Source organism: Triturus cristatus, chromosome 1_2 (genome assembly GCF_964204655.1).
Source record: "Triturus cristatus chromosome 1_2, aTriCri1.1, whole genome shotgun sequence".
NCBI lineage: Eukaryota > Metazoa > Chordata > Amphibia > Caudata > Salamandridae > Triturus > Triturus cristatus.
The window spans coordinates 1,185,526,246-1,185,553,686 of record NC_140580.1 but is presented as its reverse complement, the minus strand read 5'-3'; the positions used below and the strand labels follow the sequence as shown (position 1 = coordinate 1,185,553,686).

At 58.0% G+C, this 27,441-nt stretch overlaps 1 protein-coding gene across 3 annotated transcripts in view; it reads right to left on the bottom strand.

Annotated features, from left to right (window-relative positions):
- SLC27A4 (solute carrier family 27 member 4) overlaps positions 1–27,441 on the bottom strand; it is a 330,596-nt gene that overhangs the window by 183,689 nt on the left and 119,466 nt on the right. For all 3 annotated transcript variants that reach the window (XM_085614109.1, XM_085614107.1, XM_085614108.1), the window contains exon 3: positions 19,961–20,355. In XM_085614109.1, coding sequence (XP_085470235.1) covers positions 19,961–20,355 — 395 coding nt within the window. The remainder of the gene's footprint in view (positions 1–19,960; positions 20,356–27,441) is intronic.

Below are 27,441 nucleotides of genomic sequence, written 5' to 3'. Positions count from 1 at the left end.
TTTGTCATTTTGCAAGTCGACTTTGTTAAACCATTTTCTTAGTATATGGTCTGGTACGCCCCTAGGGCTACAGCCATATTTGTGCTTAATTTATTGAGAACTGTTGACATTTGAATGTGTATCTGGGTTCTAATCTCATAAAGAGATTAGTAGAGTGTATCTAGAAATAAATACATATATATTTGATATATATACCTGTGTGGTGTCCTTTTCAGTTGGTAATTCAAGAGATTATAAGGTAAAACAAGCTCCTTTACATTCCTCAGAGACTTAGCCTGAAGGCTGCTCTCCACAGCTACCACAAGGATAGCTTTCTTTAAAAGGTTGTCTTAAACCTATCTACCATAAGAGTGGAATTGGACTGGTGCAAGGTGGCCACTATAACTAGTGATCAGCATATGCCCGGCCAACTTCTCACAGCCAGCCACTCCCGTCTGAATCCCAGACTCTGGTAGCGCCTGGCCAGCCGCTCTGGTCCGATTCCCAGACTATGGTAGATTCTGGCCAACAGCTCCGGTCTCAATCCCAGACTCTGGCAGAGCCTGGCCAGCAGCTCCGGTCTGAATCCCAGACTCTGGCAGAGCCTGGCCAGCAGCTTCGGTCTGAGTGACAGACTCTAGGTCTGATCCCAGACTCTGGCAGAGCCTGGCAGCTCCGGTCTGAATCCCAGACTGGTAATGCCTGGCCAGCCGCTCCGGTCTGAATTCCAGACTCTGGTAGCGCCTGGCCAGCCGCTCCGGTCTGAATCCCAGACTCTGGCAGAGCCTGGCCAGCTGCTCAGGTCTGAATCCCAGACTCTGGCAGAGCCTGGCCACTCCGGTCTGAATCCCAGACTCTGGCAGAGCCTGGCCACCAGCTCCGGTCTGAATCCCAGATTCTGGTAGCGCCAGGCCAGCTGCTCCAGTCTGAATCCCAGACTCTGGTAGCGCCTGGCCAGCCGCTCCAGTCTGAATCCCAGACTATGGTAGAGTCTGGTCAACAGCTTCGGTCTGAATCCCAGACTCTGGCAGAGCCTGGCCACCAGCTCCGGTCTGAATCCCAGACTCTGGCAGAGCCTGGCCAGATGCTCCAGTCAGAATCCCAGACTCTGCCAGAGCCTGGCCAGATGCTCCAGTCTGAATCTCAGACTCTGCCAGAGCCTGGCCAGATGCTCCAGTCTGAATCTCAGACTCTGCCAGAGCCTGGCCAGATGCTCCAGTCTGAAGCCCAGACTCTGCCAGAGCCTGGCCAGATGCTCCAGTCTGAAGCCCAGACTCTGCCAGAGCCTGGCCAGATGCTCCAGTCTGAAGCCCAGACTCTGCCAGAGCCTGGCCAGATGCTCCAGTCTGAAGCCCAGACTCTGCCAGAGCCTGGCCAGATGCTCCAGTCTGAAGCCCAGACTCTAGTAGCGCCTGGCCAGCCGCTCTGGTCTGATTCCCAGACTATGGTAGAGTCTGGCCAACAGCTCCGGTCTGAATCCCAGACTCTGGAAGAGCCTGGCCAGCAGCTCCGGTCTGAATCCCAGACACTGGCAGAGCCTGGCCAGCAGCCCCGGTCTGAATCCCAGACTCTAGGTCTGATCCCAGACTCTGGTAGGGCCTGGCCGCTCCGGTCTGAATCCTAGACTCTGGTAGCGCCTGGCCAGCTGCTCCTTTCTGAATCCCAGACTCTAGGTCTGAATCCCAGACTCTGGTAGGGCTTGGCCAGCCGCTCCAGTCTGAATCCCAGACTCTGGTAGCGCTTGGCCAGCCACTCCAGTCTGAATCCCAGACTCTAGGTCTGATCCCAGACTCTGGTAGGGCCTGGCCAGCCGCTCTGGTCCGATTCCCAGACTATGGTAGAGTCTGGCCAGCAGCTCCGGTCTGAATCCCAGACTTTGGCAGAGCCTGGCCAGCAGCTCCGGTCTGAATCCCATACTCTGGCAGAGCCTGGCCAGCAGCTCCGGTCTGAGTCCCAGACTCTAGGTCTGATCCCAGACTCTGGTAGGGTCTGGCCGCTCCGGTCTGAATCCCAGACTCTGGTAGCGCCTGGCCAGCAGCTCCGGTCTGAATCCCAGACTGGTAGCGCCTGGCCAGCCGCTCCAGTCTGAATTCCAGACTCTAGGTCTGATCCCAGACTCTGGTAGGGCTTGGCTAGCTACTCTGGTTTGATTCCCAGACTATGGTAGAGCCTGGCAAACAGCTCCGGTCTGAATCCCAGACTCTGGCAGAGCCTGGCCAGACGCTCCAGTCTGAATCCCAGACTCTGGCAGAGCCTGGCCAGACGCTCCAGTCTGAATCCCAGACTCTGGCAGAGCCTGGCCAGACGCTTCAGTCTGAATCCCAGACTCTGGCAGAGCCTGGCCAGACGCTCCAGTCTGAATCCCAGACTCTGGCAGAGCCTGGCCAGACGCTCCAGTCTGAATCCCAGACTCTGGCAGAGCCTGGCCAGCCGCTCCAGTCTGAATCCCAGACTCTGGCAGCGCCAGGCCAGCCGCTCCAGTCTGAATCCCAGACTCTGGTAGCGCCTGGCCAACAGCTCCGGTCTTAATCCCAAACTCTGGCAGAGCCTGGCCAGCAGCTCCGGTCTGAATCCCAGACTCTGGTAGCGCCAGGCCAGCTGCTCCATTCTGAATCACAGACTCTGGCAGAGCCTGGCCAGATGCTCCAGTCTGAATCCCAGACTCTGCCAGAGCCTGGCCAGCCGCTCTTGTCCGATTCCCAGACTATGGTAGAGTCTGGCCAACAGCTCCGGTCTTAATCCCAAACTCTGGCAGAGCCTGGCCAGCAGCTCCGGTCTGAATCCCAGACTCTGGTAGCGCCAGGCCAGCTGCTCCAGTCTGAATCACAGACTCTGGTAGAGTCTGGTCAACAGCTCCGGTCTGAATCCCAGACTCTGGGATTCAGACCGGAGCTGCTGGCCAGGCTCTTCCAGAGTCTGGGATTCAGACCGGAGCTGTTGACCAGACTCTACCATAGTCTGGGATTCAGACTGGAGCGGCTGGCCAGGCGCTACCAGAGTCTGGGATTCAGACTGGAGCAGCTGGCCTGGCGCTACCAGAATCTGGGATTCAGACCAGAGCTGGTGGCCAGGCTCTGCCAGAGTCTGGGATTCAGACCGGAGTGGCCAGGCTCTGCCAGAGTCTGGGATTCAGACCTGAGCAGCTGGCCAGGCTCTGCCAGAGTCTGGGATTCAGACCGGAGCGGCTGGCCAGGCTCTACCATAGTCTGGGAATCAGACCTAGAGTCTGGGATTCAGACCGAAGCGGCCAGGCTCTGGCAGAGGCTGGCCAGCAGCTCCAGTCTGAATCCCAGACTGGTAGCGCCTGGCCAGCCGCTCCCGTCTGAATCCCAGACTCTAGGTCTGATTCCCAGACTATGGTAGAGTCTGGCCTGCCGCTTCGGTCTGAATCCCAGACTCTGGCAGAGCCTGCCCAGCCACTCTGGTCTGATTCCCAGACTCTGGCAGAGCCTGGCCACCAGCTCCGGTCTGAATCCCAGACTCTGGTAGAGCCTGGCCACCAGCTCCGGTCTGAATCCCAGACTCTGGTAGAGCCTGGCCACCAGCTCCGGTCTGAATCCCAGACTCTGGCAGAGCCTGGCCACCTGCTCCAGTCTGAAGCCCAGACTCTGGCAGAGCCTGGCCACCTGCTCCAGTCTGAAGCCCAGACTCTGGCAGAGCCTGGCCACCTGCTCCAGTCTGAAGCCCAGACTCTGGCAGAGCCTGGCCACCTGCTCCAGTCTGAAGCCCAGACTCTGGCAGAGCCTGGCCACCTGCTCCAGTCTGAAGCCCAGACTCTGGCAGAGCCTGGCCACCTGCTCCAGTCTGAAGCCCAGACTCTGGCAGCGCCAGGCCACCTGCTCCAGTCTGAATCCCAGACTCTGGCAGAGCCTGGCCACCAGCTCCAGTCTGAATCCCAGACTCTGGCAGAGCCTGGCCACCAGCTCCAGTCTGAATCCCAGACTCTGGCAGAGCCTGGCCACCAGCTCCAGTCTGAATCCCAGACTCTGGCAGAGCCTGGCCCGTAGCTCCAGTCTGAATCCCAGACTCTGGCAGTGCCTGGACACCAGCTCCAGTCTGAATCCCAGACTCTGGCAGTGCCTGGCCACCAGCTCCAGTCTGAATCCCAGACTCTGGCAGCGCCTGGCCAGACGCTCCAGTCTGAATCCCAGACTCTGGCAGCGCCTGGCCAGACGCTCCAGTCTGAATCCCAGACTCTGGCAGCGCCTGGCCAGACGCTCCAGTTTGAATCCCAGACTCTGGCAGTGGCTGGCCACCAGCTCCAGTCTGAATCCCAGACTCTGGCAGCGCCTGGCCACCAGCTCCAGTCTGAATCCCAGACTATGGTAGAGTCTGGCCAACAGCTCTGGTCTGAATCCCAGACTCTGGAAGAGCCTGGCCAGCAGCTCCGGTCTGAATCCCAGACACTGGCAGAGCCTGGCCAGCAGCCCCGGTCTGAATCCCAGACTCTAGGTCTGATCCCAGACTCTGGTAGGGCCTGGCCGCTCCGGTCTGAATCCCAGACTCTGGTAGGGCTTGGCCAGCCGCTCCAGTCTGAATCCCAGACTCTGGTAGCGCTTGGCCAGCCGCTCCAGTCTGAATCCCAGACTCTAGGTCTGATCCCAGACTCTGGTAGGGCCTGGCCAGCCGCTCTGGTCCGATTCCCAGACTATGGTAGAGTCTGGCCAGCAGCTCCGGTCTGAATCCCAGACTTTGGCAGAGCCTGGCCAGCAGCTCCGGTCTGAATCCCAGACTCTGGCAGAGCCTGGCCAGCAGCTCCGGTCTGAATCCCAGACTCTGGCAGAGCCTGGCCAGCAGCTCCGGTCTCAGTCCCAGACTCTAGGTCTGATCCCAGACTCTGGTAGGGCCTGGCCGCTCCGGACTGAATCCCAGACTCTGGTAGCGCCTGGCCAGCAGCTCCGGTCTAAATCCCAGACTGGTAGCGCCTGGCCAGCCGCTCCAGTCTGAATTCCAGACTCTAGGTCTGATCCCAGACTCTGGTAGGGCTTGGCCAGCTACTCTGGTTTGATTCCCAGACTATGGTAGAGCCTGGCAAACAGCTCCGGTCTGAATCCCAGACTCTGGCAGAGCCTGGCCAGATGCTCCAGTCTGAATCCCAGACTCTGGCAGAGCCTGGCCAGACGCTCCAGTCTGAATCCCAGACTCTGGCAGAGCCTGGCCAGACGCTCCAGTCTGAATCCCAGACTCTGGCAGAGCCTGGCCAGACGCTCCAGTCTGAATCCCAGACTCTGGCAGAGCCTGGCCAGACGCTCCAGTCTGAATCCCAGACTCTGGCAGAGCCTGGCCAGACGCTCCAGTCTGAATCCCAGACTCTGGTAGCGCCTGGCCAACAGCTCCGGTCTTAATCCCAAACTCTGGCAGAGCCTGGCCAGCAGCTCCGGTCTGAATCCCAGACTCTGGTAGCGCCAGGCCAGCTGCTCCAGTCTGAATCCCAGACTCTGGCAGAGCCTGGCCAGACGCTCCAGTCTGAATCCCAGACTCTGGCAGAGCCTGGCCAGACGCTCCAGTCTGAATCCCAGACTCTGGCAGAGCCTGGCCAGACGCTCCAGTCTGAATCCCAGACTCTGGCAGCGCCAGGCCAGCCGCTCCAGTCTGAATCCCAGACTCTGGCAGCGCCAGGCCAGCCGCTCCAGTCTGAATCCCAGACTCTGGTAGCGCCTGGCCAACAGCTCCGGTCTTAATCCCAAACTCTGGCAGAGCCTGGCCAGCAGCTCCGGTCTGAATCCCATACTCTGGTAGCGCCAGGCCAGCTGCTCCAGTCTGAATCACAGACTCTGGCAGAGCCTGGCCAGATGCTCCAGTCTGAATCCCAGACTCTGCCAGAGCCTGGCCAGCCGCTCTTGTCCGATTCCCAGACTATGGTAGAGTCTGGCCAACAGCTCCGGTATTAATCCCAAACTCTGGCAGAGCCTGGCCAGCAGCTCCGGTCTAAATCCCAGACTCTGGTAGCGCCAGGCCAGCTGCTCCAGTCTGAATCACAGACTCTGGCAGAGCCTGGCCAGATGCTCCAGTCTGAATCCCAGACTCTGCCAGAGCCTGGCCAGATGCTCCAGTCTGAATCCCAGACTATGGTAGAGTCTGGTCAACAGCTCCGGTCTGAATCCCAGACTCTGGGATTCAGACCGGAGCTGCTGGCCAGGCTCTTCCAGAGTCTGGGATTCAGACCGGAGCTGTTGACCAGACTCTACCATAGTCTGGGATTCAGACTGGAGCGGCTGGCCAGGCGCTACCATAGTCTGGGATCAGACTGGAGCGGCTGGCCAGGCGCTACCAGAGTCTGGGATTCAGACTGGAGCAGCTGGCCTGGCGCTACCAGAATCTGGGATTCAGACCGGAGCTGGTGGCCAGGCTCTGCCAGAGTCTGGGATTCAGACCGGAGCAGCTGGCCAGGCTCTGCCAGAGTCTGGGATTCAGACCGGAGCAGCTGGCCAGGCTCTGCCAGAGTCTGGGATTCAGACCGGAGCAGCTGGCCAGGCTCTGCCAGAGTCTGGGATTCAGACCGGAGCGGCTGGCCAGGCTCTGCCAGAGTCCGGGATTCACACCTGAGCGGCAGGCCAGGCTCTACCAGAGTCTGGGATTGAGACCGGAGCTGCTGGCCAGGCGCTACCAAAGTCTGGGATTCAGACTGGAGCATCTGGCCAAGCGCTACCAGAGTCTGGGATTCAGACTGGAGCATCTGGCCAGGCGCTACCAGAGTCTGGGATTCAGACCGGAGCTGGTGGCCAGGCTCTGCCAGAGTCTGGGATTCAGACCGAAGCGGCCAGGCTCTGGCAGAGCCTGGCCAGCAGCTCCAGTCTGAATCCCAGACTGGTAGCGCCTGGCCAGCCGCTCCCGTCTGAATCCCAGACTCTAGGTCTGATTCCCAGACTATGGTAGAGCCTGGCCTGCCGCTTCGGTCTGAATCCCAGACTCTGGCAGAGCCTGGCCAGCCACTCTGGTCTGATTCCCAGACTCTGGCAGAGCCTGGCCACCAGCTCCGGTCTGAATCCCAGACTCTGGCAGAGCCTGGCCGCTCCGGTCTGAATCCCAGACTCTGGCAGAGCCTGGCCACCAGCTCTGGTCTGAATCCCAGACTCTGGCAGAGCCTGGCCACCTGCTCCAGTCTGAAGCCCAGACTCTGGCAGAGCCTGGCCACCTGCTCCAGTCTGAAGCCCAGACTCTGGCAGAGCCTGGCCACCTGCTCCAGTCTGAAGCCCAGACTCTGGCAGAGCCTGGCCACCAGCTCCAGTCTGAAGCCCAGACTCTGGCAGAGCCTGGCCACCAGCTCCAGTCTGAATCCCAGACTCTGGCAGAGCCTGGCCACCAGCTCCAGTCTGAATCCCAGACTCTGGCAGAGCCTGGCCACCAGCTCCAGTCTGAATCCCAGACTCTGGCAGAGCCTGGCCACCAGCTCCAGTCTGAATCCCAGACTCTGGCAGCGCCTGGCCAGATGCTCCAGTCTAAATCCCAGACTCTGGCAGCGCCTGGCCACCAGCTCCAGTCTGAATCCCAGACTCTGGCAGCGCCTGGCCACCAGCTCCAGTCTGAATCCCAGACTCTGGCAGCGCCTGGCCACCAGCTCCAGTCTGAATCCCAGACTCTGGCAGCGCCTGGCCAGACGCTCCAGTCTGAATCCCAGACTCTGGCAGCGCCTGGCCAGACGCTCCAGTCTGAATCCCAGACTCTGGCAGCGCCTGGCCAGACGCTCCAGTTTGAATCCCAGACTCTGGCAGTGCCTGGCCACCAGCTCCAGTCTGAATCCCAGACTCTGGCAGTGCCTGGCCACCAGCTCCAGTCTGAATCCCAGACTCTGGCAGCGCCTGGCCAGACGCTCCAATCTGAATCCCAGACTATGGTAGAGTCTGGCCAACAGCTCCGGTCTGAATCCCTGACTCTGGAAGAGCCTGGCCAGCAGCTCCGGTCTGAATCCCAGACACTGGCAGAGCCTGGCCAGCAGCCCCGGTCTGAATCCCAGACTCTAGGTCTGATCCCAGACTCTGGTAGGGCCTGGCCGCTCCGGTCTGAATCCCAGACTCTGGTAGCGCTTGGCCAGCCGCTCCAGTCTGAATCCCAGACTCTAGGTCTGATCCCAGACTCTGGTAGGGCCTGGCCAGCCGCTCTGGTCCGATTCCCAGACTATGGTAGAGTCTGGCCAGCAGCTCCGGTCTGAATCCCAGACTTTGGCAGAGCCTGGCCAGCAGCTCCGGTCTGAATCCCAGACTCTGGCAGAGCCTGGCCAGCAGCTCCGGTCTGAATCCCAGACTCTGGCAGAGCCTGGCCAGCAGCTCCGGTCTGAGTCCCAGACTCTAGGTCTGATCCCAGACTCTGGTAGGGCCTGGCCGCTCCGGTCTGAATCCCAGACTCTGGTAGCGCCTGGCCAGTAGCTCCGGTCTGAATCCCAGACTGGTAGCGCCTGGCCAGCCGCTCCAGTCTGAATTCCAGACTCTAGGTCTGATCCCAGACTCTGGTAGGGCTTGGCCAGCTACTCTGGTTTGATTCCCAGACTATGGTAGAGCCTGGCAAACAGCTCCGGTCTGAATCCCAGACTCTGGCAGAGCCTGGCCGCTCCGGTCTGAATCCCAGACTCTGGCAGAGCCTGGCCAGACGCTCCAGTCTGAATCCCAGACTCTGGCAGAGCCTGGCCAGACGCTCCAGTCTGAATCCCAGACTCTGGCAGAGCCTGGCCACCAGCTCCAGTCTGAATATCAGACTCTGGCAGAGCCTGGCCAGCCGCTCCAGTCTGAATCTCAGACTCTGGCAGAGCCTGGCCAGACGCTCCAGTCTGAATCCCAGACTCTGGCAGCGCCAGGCCAGCCGCTCCAGTCTGAATCCCAGACTCTGGTAGCGCCTGGCCAACAGCTCCGGTCTTAATCCCAAACTCTGGCAGAGCCTGGCCAGCAGCTCCGGTCTGAATCCCAGACTCTGGTAGCGCCAGGCCAGCTGCTCCAGTCTGAATCACAGACTCTGGCAGAGCCTGGCCAGATGCTCCAGTCTGAATCCCAGACTCTGCCAGAGCCTGGCCAGCCGCTCTTGTCCGATTCCCAGACTATGGTAGAGTCTGGCCAACAGCTCCGGTATTAATCCCAAACTCTGGCAGAGCCTGGCCAGCAGCTCCGGTCTGAATCCCAGACTCTGGTAGCGCCAGGCCAGCTGCTCCAGTCTGAATCCCAGACTCTGCCAGAGCCTGGCCAGATGCTCCAGTCTAAATCCCAGACTATAGTAGAGTCTGGTCAACAGCTCCGGTCTGAATCCCAGACTCTAGGTCTGATCTCAGACTCTGGTAGGGCCTGGCAGCTCCGGTCTGAATCCCAGACTCTGGTAGCGCCTGGCCAGCAGCTCCGGTCTGAATCCCAGACTGGTAGTGCCTGGCCAGACGCTCCAGACTATGGTAGAGCCTGGCTAACAGCTCTGGTCGGAATCCCAGACTCTGGCAGAGCCTGGCCGCTCCGGTCTGAATCCCAGACTCTGGCAGAGCCTGGCCACCAGCTCTGGTCTGAATCCCAGACTCTGGCAGAGCCTGGCCACCAGCTCCAGTCTGAATCCCAGACTCTGGCAGAGCCTGGCCACCAGCTCCAGTCTGAATCCCAGACTCTGGCAGAACCTGGCCACCAGCTCCAGTCTGAATCCCAGACTCTGGCAGTGCCTGGCAACCAGCTCCAGTCTGAATCCCAGACTCTGGCAGTGCCTGGCCACCAGCTCCAGTCTGAATCCCAGACTCTGGCAGTGCCTGGCCACCAGCTCCAGTCTGAATCCCAGACTCTGGCAGTGCCTGGCCACCAGCTCCAGTCTGAATCCCAGACTCTGGCAGTGCCTGGCCACCAGCTCCAGTCTGAATCGCAGACTCTGGCAGTGCCTGGCCACCAGCTCCAGTCTGAATCCCAGACTCTGGCAGTGCCTGGCCACCAGCTCCAGTCTGAATCCCAGACTCTGGCAGTGCCTGGCCACCAGCTCCAGTCTGAATCCCAGACTCTGGCAGAGCCTGGCCACCAGCTCCAGTCTGAATCCCAGACTCTGGCAGCGCCTGGCCACCAGCTCCAGTCTGAATCCCAGACTCTGGCAGCGCCTGGCCACCAGCTCCAGTCTGAATCCCAGACTCTGGCAGCGCCTGGCCACCAGCTCCAGTCTGAATCCCAGACTCTGGCAGCGCCTGGCCACCAGCTCCAGTCTGAATCCCAGACTCTGGCAGTGCCTGGCCACCAGCTCCAGTCTGAATCCCAGACTCTGGCAGCGCCTGGCCAGACGCTCCAGTCTGAATCCCAGACTCTGGCAGCGCCTGGCAAGACGCTCCAGTCTGAATCCCAGACTCTGGCAGCGCCTGGCCAGACGCTCCAGTCTGAATCCCAGACTCTGGCAGCGCCTGGCCAGATGCTGGCAGCGCCTGGCCAGACGCTGGCAGCGCCTGGCCAGACGCTGGCAGCGCCTGGCCAGACGCTGGCAGCGCCTGGCCAGACGCTCCAGTCTGAATCCCAGACTCTGGCAGCGCCTGGCCAGACGCTCCAGTCTGAATCCCAGACTCTGGCAGAGCCTGGCCAGCAGCTCCGGTCTGAATCCCAGACTCTGGCAGAGCCTGGCCAGCAGCTCCGGTCTGAATCCCAGACTCTAGGTCTGATCCCAGACTCTGGTAGTGCCTGGCCAGCCGCTCCAGTCTGAATTCCAGACTCTGGTAGCGCCTGGCCACCAGCTCCAGTCTGAATCCCAGACTCTGGTAGCGCCTGGCCAGCAGCTCCGGTCTGAATCCCAGACTCTGGCAGAGCCTGGCCAGCAGCTCCGGTCTGTATCCCACACTCTGGCAGAGCCTGGCCAGCAGCTCCGGTCTGAATCCCAGACTCTGGCAGAGCCTGGCCAGCAGCTCCGGTCTGAATCCCAGACTCTAGGTCTGATCCCAGACTCTGGTAGTGCCTGGCCAGCCGCTCCAGTCTGAATTCCAGACTCTGGTAGCGCCTGGCCACCAGCTCCAGTCTGTATCCCAGACTCTGGTAGCGCCTGGCCAGCAGCTCCGGTCTGAATCCCAGACTGGTAGCGCCTGGCCAGCCGCTCCGGTCTGAATTCCAGACTCTAGGTCTGATCCCAGACTTTGGTAGGGCTTGGCCAGATGCTCCAGTCTGAATCCCAGACTCTGGCAGAGCCTGGCCAGCAGCTCCGGTCTGAATCCCAGACTCTGGCAGAGCTTGGCCAGCAGCTCCGGTCTGAATCCCAGACTCTGGCAGAGCCTGGCCAGCAGCTCCGGTCTGAGTCCCAGACTGGTAGCGCCTGGCCAGCCGCTCCAGTCTGAATTCCAGACTCTGGTAGCGCCTGGCCAGCCGCTCCAGTCTGAATTCCAGACTCTGGTAGTGCCTGGCCAGCCGCTCCAGTCTGAATTCCAGACTCTGGTAGCGCCTGGCCACCAGCTCCAGTCTGAATCCCGGACTCTGGTAGCACCTGGCCACCAGCTCCGGTCTGAATCCCAGACTCTGGTAGCGCCTGGCCACCAGCTCCGGTCTGAATTCCAGACTCTGGTAGAGCCTGGCCAGCCGCTCTGCGCTGAATCCCAGACTCTAGTAGCGCCTGGCCAGCCACTCCCGTCTGAATCCCAGACTCTGGTAGCGCCTGGCCTGCCACTCCCGTTTGAATCCCAGACACTGGTAGCGCCTGGCCTGCCGCTCCGGTCTGAATCCCAGACTCTGGCAGAGCCTGGCCGCTTCGGTCTGAATCCCAGACTCTGGCAGAACCTGGCCACCAGCTCCGGTCTGAATCCCAGACTCTGGTAGCGCCTGGCCAGATGCTCCAGTCTGAATCCCAGACTCTGGTAGCGCCTGGCCAGATGCTCCAGTCTGAATCCCAGACTCTGGTAGCGCCTGGCCAGATGCTCCAGTCTGAATCCCAGACTCTGGTAGCGCCTGGCCAGATGCTCCAGTCTGAATCCCAGACTCTGGTAGCGCCAGGCCAGCCGCTCTGGTCTGAATCCCCGACTCCAGGTCTGATCCCAGACTCTGGTAGGGCCTGTCCGCTCCGGTCTGAATCCCAGACTGGTAGCACCTGGCCAGCCGCTCCGGTCTGAATCCCAGACTGGTAGCGCCTGGCCAGCCGCTCCGGTCTGAATTCCAGACTCTGGTAGCACCTGGCCACAAGCTCCGGTCTGAATCCCAGACTGGTAGCACCTGGCCAGCCACTCTCGTCTGAATCCCAGACCCTGGCAGAGCCTGGCCACCAGCTCCAGTCTGAATCCCAGACTCTGCCAGAGCCTGGCCAGCCGCTCTTGTCCGATTCCCAGACTATGGTAGAGTCTGGTCAACAGCTCCGGTCTGAATCCCAGACTCTGGAAGAGCCTGGCCAGCAGCTCCGGTCTGAATCCCAGACACTGGCAGAGCCTGGCCAGCAGCCCCGGTCTAAATCCCAGACTCTGGTAGGGCCTGGCTGCTCCGGTCTGAATCCCAGACTCTAGCAGCGCCTGGCCAGCCGCTCCTTTCTGAATCCCAGACTCTAGGTCTGATCCCAGACTCTGGTAGGGCTTGGCCAGCCACTCTGGTCTGATTCCCAGACTATGGTAGAGCCTGGCAAACAGCTCTGCTCGGAATCCCAGACTCTGGCAGAGCCTGGCCGCTCCGGTCTGAATTCCAGAATCTGGCAGAGCCTGGCCGCTCCGGTCTGAATCCCAAAATCTGGAAGAGCCTGGCCACCAGCGCCAGTCTGAATCCCAGACTCTGGCAGAGCCTGGAAGACTCTGGCAGAGCCTGGCCACCAGCTCCAGACTGAATCCCAGAATCTGGCAGAGCCTGGCCGCTCCAGTCTGAATCCCAGACTCTGGCAGAGCCTGGCCACCAGCTCCAGTCTGAATCCCAGACTCTGGCAGAGCCTGGCCACCAGCTCCAGTCTGAATCCCAGACTCTGGCAGAGCCTGGCCACCAGCTTCAGTCTGAATCCCAGACTCTGGCAGCGCCTGGCCAGACGCTCCAGTCTGAATCCCAGACTCTGGTAGCGCCTAGCCAGCCACTCCGGTCTGAATCCCAGACTCTGGTAGGGCCTGGCCAGCCGCTCTGGTCCGATTCCCAGACTATGGTAGAGTCTGGCCAGCAGCTCCGGTCTGAATCCCAGACTGGCAGAGCCTGGCCGCTCCGGTCTGATCCTAGACTCTGGCAGCGCCTGGCCAGACGCTCCAGTCTGAATCCCAGACTCTGGCAGCGCCTGGCCAGACGCTCCAGTCTGAATCCCAGACTCTGGCAGCGCCTGGCCAGACGCTGGCAGCGCCTGGCCAGACGCTCCAGTCTGAATCCCAGACTCTGGCAGCGCCTGGCCAGACGCTCCAGTCTGAATCCCAGACTCTGGTAGGGCCTGGCCAGCCACTCTGGTCCGATTCCCAGACTATGGTAGAGTCTGGCCAGCAGCTCCGGTCTGAATCCCAGACTCTGGCAGAGCCTGGCCAGCAGCTCCGGTCTGAATCCCAGACTCTGGCAGAGCCTGGCCAGCAGCTCCGGTCTGAATCCCAGACTGGTAGCGCCTGGCCAGCCGCTCCGGTCTGAATTTCAGACTCTAGGTCTGATCCCAGACTTTGGTAGGGCTTGGCCAGACGCTCCAGTCTGAATCCCAGACTCTGGCAGAGCCTGACCAGACGCTCCAGTCTGAATACCAGATTCTGGCAGCGCCTGGCCAGCCGCTCCAGTCTGAATCCCAGACTGGTAGCGTCTGGCCAGCCCGTCCAGTCTGAATCCCAGACTCTGGTAGGGCCTGGCCAGCCGCTCTGGTCCGATTCCCAGACTATGGTAGAGTCTGGCCAACAGCTCCGGTCTTAATCCCAGACTCTGGCAGAGCCTGGCCAGCATCTCCGGTCTGAATCCCAGACTCTGGCAGAGCTTGGCCAACAGCTCCGGTCTGAATCCCAGACTCTGGCAGAGCCTGGCCAGCAGCTCCGGTCTGAGTCCCAGACTGGTAGCGCCTGGCCAGCCGCTCCAGTCTGAATTCCAGACTCTGGTAGCGCCTGGCCAGCCGCTCCAGTCTGAATTCCAGACTCTGGTAGTGCCTGGCCAGCCGCTCCAGTCTGAATTCCAGACTCTGGTAGCGCCTGGCCACCAGCTCCGGTCTGAATCCCAGACTCTGGTAGCGCCTGGCCACCAGCTCCGGTCTGAATCCCAGACTCTGGTAGCGCCTGGCCACCAGCTCCGGTCTGAATTCCAGACTCTGGTAGAGCCTGGCCAGCCGCTCTGCGCTGAATCCCAGACTCTAGTAGCGCCTGGCCAGCCACTCCCGTCTGAATCCCAGACTCTGGTAGCGCCTGGCCTGCCACTCCCGTTTGAATCCCAGACACTGGTAGCGCCTGGCCAGCCGCTCACATCTGAATCCCAGACTCTAGGTCTGATTCCCAGACTATGTTAGAGCCTGGCCTGCCGCTCCGGTCTGAATCCCAGACTCTGGCAGAGCCTGGCCGCTTCGGTGTGAATCCCAGACTCTGGCAGAGCCTGGCCACCAGCGCCAGTCTGATTCCCAGACTATGGTAGAGCCTGGCAAACAGCTCTGGTCGGAATCCCAGACTCTGGCAGAGCCTGGCCGCTCCGGTCTGAATCCCAGAATCTGGCAGAGCCTGGCCGCTCCGGTCTGAATCCCAGAATCTGGAAGAGCCTGGCCACCAGCGCCAGTCTGAATCCCAGACTCTGGTAGCGCCTGGCCAGATGCTCCAGTCTGAATCCCAGACTCTGGTAGCGCCTGGCCAGATGCTCCAGTCTGAATCCCAGACTCTGGTAGCGCCTGGCCAGATGCTCCAGTCTGAATCCCAGACTCTGGTAGCGCCTGGCCAGATGCTCCAGTCTGAATCCCAGACTCTGGTAGCGCCTGGCCAGATGCTCCAGTCTGAATCCCAGACTCTGGTAGCGCCTGGCCAGATGCTCCAGTCTGAATCCCAGACTCTGGTAGCGCCAGGCCAGCCGCTCTGGTCTGAATCCCCGACTCCAGGTCTGATCCCAGACTCTGGTAGGGCCTGTCCGCTCCGGTCTGAATCCCAGACTGGTAGCACCTGGCCAGCCGCACCGGTCTGAATCCCAGACTGGTAGCGCCTGGCCAGCTGCTCCGGTCTGAATCCCAGACTCTGGTAGCACCTGGCCAGCCACTCTCGTCTGAATCCCAGACCCTGGCAGAGCCTGGCCACCAGCTCCAGTCTGAATCCCAGACTCTGCCAGAGCCTGGCCAGCCGCTCTTGTCCGATTCCCAGACTATGGTAGAGTCTGGCCAACAGCTCCGGTCTGAATCCCAGACTCTGGAAGAGCCTGGCCAGCAGCTCCGGTCTGAATCCCAGACACTGGCAGAGCCTGGCCAGCAGCTCCGGTCTGAATCCCAGACACTGGCAGAGCCTGGCCAGAAGCCCCGGTCTGAATCCCAGACTCTGGTAGGGCCTGGCTGCTCCGGTCTGAATCCCAGACTCTAGCAGCGCCTGGCCAGCCGCTCCTTTCTGAATCCCAGACTCTAGGTCTGATCCCAGACTCTGGTAGGGCTTGGCCAGCCACTCTGGTCTGATTCCCAGACTATGGTAGAGCCTGGCAAACAGCTCTGGTCGGAATCCCAGACTCTGGCAGAGCCTGGCCGCTCCGGTCTGAATCCCAGAATCTGGAAGAGCCTGGCCACCAGCGCCAGTCTGAATCCCAGAATCTGGAAGAGCCTGGCCACCAGCGCCAGTCTGAATCCCAGACTCTGGCAGAGCCTGGAAGACTCTGGCAGAGCCTGGCCACCAGCTCCAGTCTGAATCCCAGACTCTGGCAGAGCCTGGCCACCAGCTCCAGTCTGAATCCCAGACTCTGGCAGAGCCTGGCCACCAGCTCCAGTCTGAATCCCAGACTCTGGCAGAGCCTGGCCAGACGCTCCAGTCTGAATCCCAGACTCTGGTAGGGCCTGGCCAGCCGCTCTGGTCCGATTCCCAGACTATGGTAGAGTCTGGCCAGCAGCTCCGGTCTGAATCCCAGACTGGCAGAGCCTGGCCGCTCCGGTCTGATCCTAGACTCTGGCAGCGCCTGGCCAGACGCTCCAGTCTGAATCCCAGACTCTGGCAGCGCCTGGCCAGACGCTCCAGTCTGAATCCCAGACTCTGGCAGCGCCTGGCCAGACGCTCCAGTCTGAATCCCAGACTCTGGCAGCGCCTGGCCAGACGCTCCAGTCTGAATCCCAGACTCTGGCAGCGCCTGGCCAGACGCTCCAGTCTGAATCCCAGACTCTGGCAGCGCCTGGCCAGACGCTGGCAGCGCCTGGCCAAACGCTCCAGTCTGAATCCCAGACTCTGGCAGCGCCTGGCCAGACGCTCCAGTCTGAATCCCAGACTCTGGTAGGGCCTGGCCAGCCGCTCTGGTCCGATTCCCAGACTATGGTAGAGTCTGGCCAGCAGCTCCGGTCTGAATCCCAGACTCTGGCAGAGCCTGGCCAGCAGCTCCGGTCTGAATCCCAGACTCTGGTAGCACCTGGCCAGCAGCTCCGGTCTGAATCCCAGACTGGTAGCGCATGGCCAGCCGCTCCGGTCTGAATTCCAGACTCTAGGTCTGATCCCAGACTTTGGTAGGGCTTGGCCAGACGCTCCAGTCTGAATCCCAGACTCTGGCAGAGCCTGACCAGACGCTCCAGTCTGAATCCCAGACTCTGGCAGCGCCTGGCCAGCCGCTCCAGTCTGAATCCCAGACTGGTAGCGCCTGGCCAGCCCGTCCAGTCTGAATCCCAGACTCTGGTAGGGCCTGGCCAGCCGCTCTGGTCCGATTCCCAGACTATGGTAGAGTCTGGCCAACAGCTCCGGTCTTAATCCCAGACTCTGGCAGAGCCTGGCCAGCAGCTCCGGTCTGAATCCCAGACTCTAGCAGAGCTTGGCCAGCAGCTCCGGTCTGAATCCCAGACTCTGGCAGAGCCTGGCCAGCAGCTCCGGTCTGAGTCCCAGACTGGTAGCGCCTGGCCAGCCGCTCCAGTCTGAATTCCAGACTCTGGTAGTGCCTGGCCAGCCGCTCCAGTCTGAATTCCAGACTCTGGTAGTGCCTGGCCAGCCGCTCCAGTCTGAATTCCAGACTCTGGTAGCGCCTGGCCACCAGCTCCAGTCTGAATCCCAGACTCTGGTAGCGCCTGGCCACCAGCTCCGGTCTGAATCCCAGACTCTGGTAGCACCTGGCCACCAGCTCCGGTCTGAATTCCAGACTCTGGTAGAGCCTGTGCCAGCCGCTCTGCGCTGAATCCCAGACTCTAGTAGCGCCTGGCCAGCCACTCCCGTCTGAATCCCAGACTGGTAGCGCCTGGCCAGCCGCTCCGGTCTGAATTCCAGACACTGGTAGCACCTGGCCACAAGCTCCGGTCTGAATCCCAGACTCTGGTAGCACCTGGCCAGCCACTCTCGTCTGAATCCCAGACCCTGGCAGAGCCTGGCCACCAGCTCCAGTCTGAATCCCAGACTCTGCCAGAGCCTGGCCAGCCGCTCTTGTCCGATTCCCAGACACTGGCAGAGCCTGGCCAGCAGCCCCGGTCTGAATCCCAGACTCTGGTAGGGCCTGGCTGCTCCGGTCTGAATCCCAGACTCTAGCAGCGCCTGGCCAGCCGCTCCTTTCTGAATCCCAGACTCTGGTAGGGCTTGGCCAGCCACTCTGGTCTGATTCCCAGACTATGGTAGAGCCTGGCAAACAGCTCTGGTCGGAATCCCAGACTCTGGCAGAGCCTGGCCGCTCCGGTCTGAATCCCAGAATCTGGCAGAGCCTGGCCGCTCCGGTCTGAATCCCAGAATCTGGAAGAGCCTGGCCACCAGCGCCAGTCTGAATCCCAGACTCTGGCAGAGCCTGGCCACCAGCTCCAGTCTGAATCCCAGACTCTGGCAGAGCCTGGCCACCAGCTCCAGTCTGAATCCCAGACTCTGGCAGAGCCTGGCCACCAGCTCCAGTCTGAATCCCAGACTCTGGCAGAGCCTGGCCACCAGTTCCAGTCTGAATCCCAGACTCTGGCCACCAGCTCCAGTCTGAATCCCAGACTCTGGCAGCGCCTGGCGAGACGCTCCAGTCTGAATCCCAGACTCTGGTAGCGCCTAGCCAGCCACTCCGGTCTGAATCCCAGACTCTGGTAGGGCCTGGCCAGCCGCTCTGGTCCGATTCCCAGACTATGGTAGAGTCTGGCCAGCAGCTCCGGTCTGAATCCCAGACTGGCAGAGCCTGGCCGCTCCGGTCTGATCCTAGACTCTGGTAGCGCCTGGCCACCAGCTCCGGTCTGAACCACAGATTCTGGTAGCGCCTGGCCAGCCGCTCCGGTCTGATCCTAGACTCTGGCAGAGCCTGGACGCTCCGGTCTGAATTCCAGACTCTGGTAGGGACTGGTCGCTCCTGTCTGAATCCCAGACTCTGGTAGGGACTGGCCAGCCGCTCCTGTCGAATCCCAGACTCTGGTCTGATTCCAGACTCTGGTAAGGCCTGGCCGCTCCGGTGTGATCCTAGACTCTGGTAGCGCCTGGACACCAGCTCCGGTCTGAACCACAGAGCCTGGCCGCTCCGGTCTGAATCCCAGACTCTGGTGGGGCCTGGCTGCTCCTGTCTGAACCCTAGACTCCGGTAGGGCCTGGCTGCTCCTGTCTGAACCCTAGGCTCTTCTACAGCCCTGAGGGTGTAACAGCAACACACTAAGTTTATTGAAGATGGTGTTGAGCAACTGAATTGCCGTGCAGTCGCCAGAAGTTTGTGGTGCAGTCACCAGATGTGTTTGGTGCAGTTGCCCAGATGTGTGTGGTGCAGCCAGCTAGGGTGTGTGATGCAGCCAGCCAGTGTGTGTGGTGCAGCCAGCCAGACATGTGTGTGGTGCAGCCAGCCAGACCTGTGTGTGGTGCAGCCAGCCAGACCTGTGTGTGGTGCAGCCAGCCAGACGTGTGTGTGGTGCAGCCAGACAGACGTGGGTGTGGTGCAGCCAGCCAGACGTGGGTGTGGTGCAGCCAGCCAGACGTGGGTGTGGTGCAGCCAGCCAGACGTGGGTGGTGCAGCCAGCCAGACGTGGGTGGTGCAGTCACCCAGAAGTGTGTGGTGCAGTCACCCAGATGTGTGTGGTGCAGTCACCCAGATGTGTGTGGTGCAGTCACCCAGATGTGTGTGGTGCAGTCACAGGGAGTACCCACCTGGCGCCATCTCTGCCCCGAACACCACCATGTTGAACCTGGGGATGCTGAAAGAGGCTTTAGACAGGGAGTACCCACCTGGCGCCATCTCTGCCCCGAACACCACCATGGTGAACCTGGGGATGCTGAAAGAGGCTTTAGACAGGGAGTACCCACCTGGCGCCATCTCTGCCCCGAACACCACCATCTTGAACCTGGGGATGCTGAAAGAGGCTTTAGACAGGGAGTATCCATCTTGCGCCATCTCTGCCCCAAACACCACTGCCTTGAACCTGGGGATGCTGAAAGAGGCTTTAGACAGGGAGTATCCACCTTGCGCCATCTCTGCCCCAAACACCACTGCCTTGAACCTGGGGATGCTGAAAGAGGCTTTAGACAGGGAGTACCCACCTGGCACCATCTCTGCCCCCAACACCACCGCCTTGAACCTGGGGATGCTGAAAGAGGCTTTAGACAGGGAGTACCCACCTGGCGCCATCTCTGCCCAAAACACCACTGCCTTGAACCTGGGGATGCTGAAATGGGCCTTAGACAGGGAGTACCCACCTGGCGCCATCTCTGCCCCGAACACCACCATCTTGAACCTGGGGATGCTGAAAGAGGCTTTAGACAGGGAGTACCCACCTGGCGCCATCTCTGCCCCGAACACCACCACCTTGAACCTGGGGATGCTGAAAGAGGCTTTAGACAGGGAGTACCCACCTGGCGCCATCTCTGCCCAAAACACCACTGCCTTGAACCTGGGGATGCTGAAATGGGCCTTAGACAGGGAGTACCCACCTGGCGCCATCTCTGCCCCGAACACCACCATCTTGAACCTGGGGATGCTGAAAGAGGCTTTAGACAGGGAGTACCCACCTGGCGCCATCTCTGCCCCGAACACCACCATCTTGAACCTGGGGATGCTGAAAGAGGTTTTAGACAGGGAGTACCCACCTTGCGCCATCTCTGCCCCAAACACCACTGCCTTGGAGTTGGAGATGCTGAAGCAGTGCTGCAAGGCCTCCAGCCGCAGGTTGAAGTTGATGAGTGCCGCCTCTACGCCAATCTTGGCCATCCCCAGCCACAAGCCGACATACTCATTACGGTTTTCCATGAAGAGGGACACCACGTCGCCCTCCCGGAAGCCCTGCTCATACAGATAGTTGGCCACAGCGTTGGAGAACTCGTCCAGCTGGCGGAAAGTCCAGATGGTGTCTGTGCCTTGGAAGACCAGAGCCGGCTTGTCCGGGTGCTTCTGGACGCACTGGCTGAAAATCTTCGGGATGGTGTTTCGTTCCCTCAGGTGGTGGCTGACGCTCATCTTCACGGTCAGGAGAGTTCTTGCAGCCCTGAGGAGCAAGCATACACCGGGTCAAGCACTTGTGAGCAGTGACAGAGGGCACAGTTCCGACCTAAGGCAGGGTCTGCTTCATAGATTAAAGGCAAAGTTTAGCTCATTAGATTGGTTTACTGTAGGGCTCTCCTCATACATGGCTCTAGCACAGATGTAAAGCCCATAGATGAAAGCAGTTTGACTTTCACAGTAAAGTACACAAACCACTTCTAACGTAAAGCATGAAAACACTCGATAATCACCTCACCAACCAAACAACAACAAATTAACATTCACAGTCTACACTCCTAGATCAGCATGAAATGGTGGCGATATTCAGAATGTACCACAGTGCCCTAATAATATTACAAAGCATTACACAAATGTCAGTCGCATAAGAACCAAACGCCAAACAACCAAACGCCAGCAATCTCAACCAAACGGCAACAAACAACCAAACGCCAGCAATCTCAACCAAACGCCAAACAACCAAATGCCAGCACTCTCAACCAAACGCCAGCACTCTCAACCAAACGCCAGCACTCTCAACCAAACGCCAGCACTCTCAACCAAACGCCAGCACTCTCAACCAAACGCCAGCACTCTCAACCAAACGCCAGCACTCTCAACCAAACGCCAGCACTCTCAACCAAACGCCAACAAACAACCACCAGCAATCTCAACCAAACGCCAGCACTCTCAACCAAACGCCAGCACTCTCAACCAAACGCCAACAAACAACCAAACGCCAGCAATCTCAACCAAACGCCAACAAACAACCACCAGCAATCTCAACCAAACGGCAACAAACAACCAAACGCCAGCAATCTCAACCAAACGCCAACAAACAACCACCAGCAATCTCAACAAACGCCAACAAATAACCAAACACCAGCAATCTCAACCAAACGCCAGCACTCTCAACCAAACGCCAGCACTCTCAACCAAACGCCAGCACTCTCAACCAAACGCCAGCACTCTCAACCAAACGCCAGCACTCTCAACCAAACGCCAGCACTCTCAACCAAACGCCAGCACTCTCAACCAAACGCCAGCACTCTCAACCAAACGCCAGCACTCTCAACCAAACGCCAGCACTCTCAACCAAACGCCAGCACTCTCAACCAAACGCCAGCACTCTCAACCAAACGCCAGCATGCGCAACCAAACACCAGTACTCTCATCCAAACGCCAGCACCCTCATGCAAACGCCAGCACCCTCAACCAAACGCCAGCACCCTCAACCAAAAGCCAGCACCCTCAACCAAAAGCCAGCACCCTCAACCAAAAGCCAGCACCCTCAACCAAAAGCCAGCACCCTCAACCAAAAGCCAGCACCCTCAACCAAACGTCAACAAACAACCAAACGCCAACACACTCAACCAAACGCCAACACACTCAACCAAACGCCAACACACTCAACCAAACGCCAGCAATCTCAACCACTCACTGCGAATCCTGCACTGGAAGCCCCTGCAATCCTGCAGTCACTGCAATAATGCACTGGAATCCCCTAAAATTCTGCACTTGAAGCCCCTGCGAATCCTGCTCTGGAAGCCACTGCGAATCCTGCTCTGGAAGCCCCTGCGAATCCTGCTCTAAATAAAGTGGTATAAGAACCACGACTGAACTAGACACAAGGCCTACTGCCTGTAGAAGTGCTTGGACCACAAGAAACCACCCAAGGTAGTGACCCAGGGGAACCACGGGGGACGCGTGCAGTGTGAGAACACAGCCGCGAATCGCTGTTAACTTAAAAGTCCCAGTTGGAAATTAAGAGTTTAAGGACACTTAGAGGAAAATTACGAGCGAACCCTTTTGGACTTAGAGGTGTCTAGGGCCAACACCCACGGGAACACCGGAGTACTCGAGTTACCTCACCCAGGCAAGCCGGGTGCATAGGTGTCAAATGGTGTCGGGTCGCGTCGCTGGTTTCAATGGAAGCTGCTGAGGAAGTGCTGCTGCCGTGAAGAGGAGAAGTGTCTGAAGCGATCCAAGCCTGGATCGAGGATGGAAGGAACCTGAAAGCAGAGGGGACAGAGTCTGGGTCACTTACCAGTGACCAAGGGCACGATAGACCAATGCCCACAGATGTCTGGTGCTTCAGTTGAGTTGACGGGTGTCTTGACTCTTCAGCCACGAGGTCCAGGAGGCGCCGATGACGGTCAGGAGCTGGATTCGAGCTGTCCCACAAAGTCTGTCGAGGGTTGCGGTGTCGGCGACCAGATTGGACCCAACAAGCCTTGGCAACGGCAAGTCATTTGGAATCAGAGAAAGGACGGCGGTGCAGACCAGCAAGGTCTGAGGGACTCACCAGCGAGGATAAGTCAGGGCACGTCTGGAGCAACCAGGAAAGCCCAATCAGAAGAGGAGTTGCCTTCGTGGGGACGTACTAGCCAACGGGCTAGCGTTCGTGAAGGAGCCTCGAGCGGTCGCACTGGAAACTGGCCCACGGGTCACTGGTGGAGTGGAGGCCAGCAATCTTCGGTGCAGGAGATGTTCAAGGCTGGGGCTACTCGGAGCCCAAAGCACAACTTCGAGGAAGACCAGGAAGATTATGTTGCTGCAAACATTCACGGTGTCCAGGGGTCACGGTTCCACGTCACCCACGATAGCCACGGGCCTCAGCTTTGCTGTGGACTCAGGGTAGCCTCGGGGAAGTCTGGAAATCCACCTCTGGTGATGCAAAGACTTCGGCGTCCGGCGGGAGCTTCAGCGATGCAGACCGGTCAGTTGCTTCTTTGGTGCCTGCCAAGCAGAGGAGTCACTCCTTGACCCCAAGGGAGATTTCTTCAGTCTTCTAAGTAAAGTAGAACGTCGAAGGTCCAGGATATATATGGCAGAGTTTCGTCCAGGGTAATCTAAAGTCGCAAGGACTGGGTTCCCATACTTGTACAAAGTTTGGGGGTTGGACATACTCTAGGGACCCACGTATGGTAGGGTTTGGAAAAAGGGGTGGTTACACCCATTTCCTTTGTCCAGTTTCGCGCCAGAGCAGGGGCAGGTAGCCCCTGCAACCGGTTTGAACTGGACTATGCACAGGGACACCCAGTGTGCCCCCAGTGCAGGACTTCAAAGCACCAGAGAGTGCTCCCGCCCAGCCCCAATACACATCTGCCAGTCTGGGGAGGTGGTTACACCTCCCTGGGACAGGAAACCTATTGTCCAGGCCTCCCCTGCCGGAGTTTCTGTTAGCAGCAGGAGGCCAGACCCGTGTCTGTGGCAGAGGCATCCATTTTGTGATGCCAGGGCTGTAGAAAGTCCTTACCGGATTAGACCAGTGTGAACATGCCTCTCCCTCTAGAAGGGTGGAATGCTACCCCCGCTGCCCGAACTGGCAGGGGGGGGGGGGTAGTATTTCAAAGCGTTTGACACCAAACACGACATGTTTCCATGCAGCCATCCCAGAGTTAGCATGAAAATGTACAGTTTTACAACTTTATTCATACACAAAACACAAAATAAACATGGATAAATACAGACGGAAATGTTCAAAAAATAAATACCATACAACTGGGAGCCCTAGTTATAATGTATTTAAGAGTATATGGTCAGGCTGCACAACAAACAGCATCAGAGGAGGTACTCCGAACGCTGCAGAGGGGCTCTGCTCATGCAGGGGCACCCTCTCACATAAAAACCAAGCACTCTCCCTTCAGGATTGCTAAGGCCTGCCATAGGAGTGACTTATAGGTTTTATATGTGTGTGCAATGATAGTGATATAGGTAGCCTATACCACTGTAAGGGGTGCAAGCACCACCTTACCCAGGCTGCAGTAGCAAACCTGTGGTGCCATTTTGGAGTGCTTCCCAGGGACGGCATAATACATGCTTCAGCCCCTGATAGGCCTCTGAGGTACCTATGCCCTAGGTACATAGTATACCATATACTAGGGGTTTATAAGGCACTCCAGAATCCAATTAGATATGTACCTAATGTACATACAAACCATTTTAGAGAGGAAGCAGCTAGGCTGGGGTCCTGATTAGCAGGGCCACAGCCAGACTAAGGTCGAAAAACAGTGAAACACCAGCAAAAAGTGGGGGTATCCATGTGAAGCAGATCCTACTCTCCTACAGTCAGGACACAGGGGGTGAAACTGCCCATAAATTAACCATGTGGCAGGGTGGGCGATCCTCTATAGTTCACCTTGGCCATCAGGTGGACAGCAGGAAGTTCCCTGGAATGCAAACATCCATCTGTGTAGGAGAGGAAGGTCTCCATGACCCATGCTCAAGTGAGAGCCTTCCTAGGACTCAAAAGATATTACCGGACCTTTGCGGCCAACTGTGGGTCCAAAGGTGACCGCAAACAGCAGAGACCTAAAAGAAGCAGCTTAAGAAAATGATTCAGAGTACGGAGTGTGTGGAGGCCTTCGACGACCTGAAGCCAGCACAATGCAATACTGTACTCAAGGCATAGAGTTCCGCCAGCCTTCTCTGTGCTCTCTACCACTTCAGATAGAAAAGTTGGAGTGGTACTGGCCCAACTCAAAGGCAAAGAGAGAGCGGCCAGTACCATTCATGAGCCGAAGACGGCTTCCGGGGAACAGTACTGGGCGGTCATTGAGCAGCAAGGATTTGTGGAAGTGAGGGCCCAGAGGAGGTTCCGTACTACTTGTTTGGTACGGAGTTTGTTGTCCTGGCATTAAAGGGAGAGAATGCCAAGCTGTTGAGATGATCCATCTCCATTTCATGGGAGGGCGGAGTTTAGACAGTCAGATCCAGTGTGAAGGGAATGTCCCCTGTATTGTATTGTATATAACATATATAGAGCGCGACAAACACCCTACAGGTACCCTGGCGCTAAAGATACATGAACACAGATCAGCAAGGAGCGAGAAAGATAGAGCCTAAGATGAACATTACTCAAAGACGACAGAATCAGTTTCTGGGGATCAGCCACGTTTTGATCCTTTTCCTGAACAGGGACAAGGTACTACATTGTCTGATTTCGAGTGGAAGTTCATTCCAGAGTTTCGCGGCGGCAAAACTAAAAGATCTTCCTCCCAGTCTGGCCCTGTAGAACCTGGGTACCTTTGCCAGACAGGCGGAAGAGGAACGGAGGCTCTGGGTAGGAGTGTACCAAACCAGTTTCTTCTGTAGTGGCTTAGGACCGAGTCCATGCAGCTCCCTAAACCCAATGCAAAGGGATTTAAAATGTATTCTTTGCTGCACAGGGAGCCAGTGTAGCTCGGCTAGGCACATTGAGGCAGAAAAACCTCATGGTCTGGACAGGGCTAGTTTCGCTGCTGTGTTCTGAATGCGTTGCAGTCTCTGGATCAGATATTTGGGGGACTCCAACAGTAAGGCGTTACAATAGTCAAGTCTGCTTAGGATAACGCCTTGCACAATCAAGGCTCTGGCCGAGATTGGAGGCAATGGAAGGATCTTTCTTAAAGCTCTGATAAGGCCGAAACAGCTCCCTACCGTCTTATTCACTTGCGTCTCCAATGACAAGTTGGCATTGAACAGGACTCCCAAGTTTCGCACCGTCTTAGACGGAGCCAAGGAAGTAGATGTGCCAAGAGGCCAAAAGTTTTAAGGAAGAGGCAGAGGAACCTTCCCAACTGCGCAGTGTAGAATTTCGGTCTTATCCAAATTAAATTGTACAGAGTTATTTCGTAATCACTGCGCAGTGTCACGTATGAAACTCCTCCAGGGCATGAGGTTGGGTTCCATCAAGAGATAGAATGATCTGGGTGTCATCAGCATAGTTTACCAATTTCACATTGTGGGCCCGAATGATATTAATTAATGGGCTCAGATAGATGTTGAATAAAACTGGGCTGATGGCAGATCCTTGTGGAACCCCATGACAGATGTTTGTGAAGGCTGACTGGAACGGTGGGAGAGCCACTGCTTGACACCTGCCAGATAGATAGGATCGAAACCAGTCCAGGGCAGTGCCCACTACTCTCACCTCCCCTAGACGGGTTAGCTAAATATCATGGTTGACCGCGTCGAAAGCGGCAGACAGGTCAAGCAAAATAAGTACTGCCGATTGTTCCCTGTCTGCCAACTGACGCAGATCGTCCATCACGGTCACCAAGGCCGACTCAGTCCCGTGTTCTGGACGGAAACCAAATTGTACATCTGCCAGGCAGCTAGTGTGTTCTAAAAATGCTGACAGAGATTTGCTAACCAGACATTCGAAAATTTTCACTGGATAAGGGAGGAGAGAGATGGGCCGGTAGTTACCCGGGCAGGTTGGGTCAAGATTGGCCTTCTTCAAGAGTGGCATAACTACGGCCTGTTTCCAGCCAGATGGCACCACTCCACTGGAGAGTGATTGATTACAGATCTGTCGGAGCCTGGGGAAAAGTTCTGAGGCAAATTCCTTCCAAATTTTGTGTGGAAGGGGTCCAGTGGGGAACCTGAGGAGACGCCCAGGGCGAGCCTGCTAAATTCCACCTCCGAAAGGGGCTCAAGATGGTCCAGGAGACTCAGTTTACCAGTCTCTTCACCAGTCTGTATACCTACATAGGGCACCCCTCCCGCACTATCAATTAAGGTTGCTACTCTATGAATCATGCCTTCTACCCCCCGGAGGTGTTGTTTTAAAGCCTAGTGATGATAGTAGAGATCTGGAGTAGGCTGAATCTCATTTTGTGAACACTGAGGATAAGTCAAGTCCTCAACTAATTTAAAGATGCATTTGGACTTATTCAACAAGTTCAGAATGATCTCTGCGAAATATTCCTGTTTAGCGGCACAAATTTCTTTTTTGTGAGAGATATAGCCACTTTCCAGACAAGCTTGTCGTCGTCTGCATAGTGCTTTCTCCATTTACTTTCTGCCCGTTTACGTTTTGATTTCAAGGCTTCAAGTTGATCATTAAACCACCTAGCGGAGGATCTGCCTCTATTTTTGCAGCTTTTCAGAGGGGCAATTTGATTAACAGTTGCAGTAATATGAATACGGAGGTCCGTATAGTTCTCCTCCACTGACCTATGTACATCAAAATCCCCTTTGATAGAGAACGTTGGTGACTGTCGCCTTTTCAATATCGTCTTCCAGTCCCTACCCAGGAAGTTCCTAACATCCCTCAGAGCGGTGGCTCCTCGGCTAGGAATGGCTACGGGAAGAATCTCCATATGAT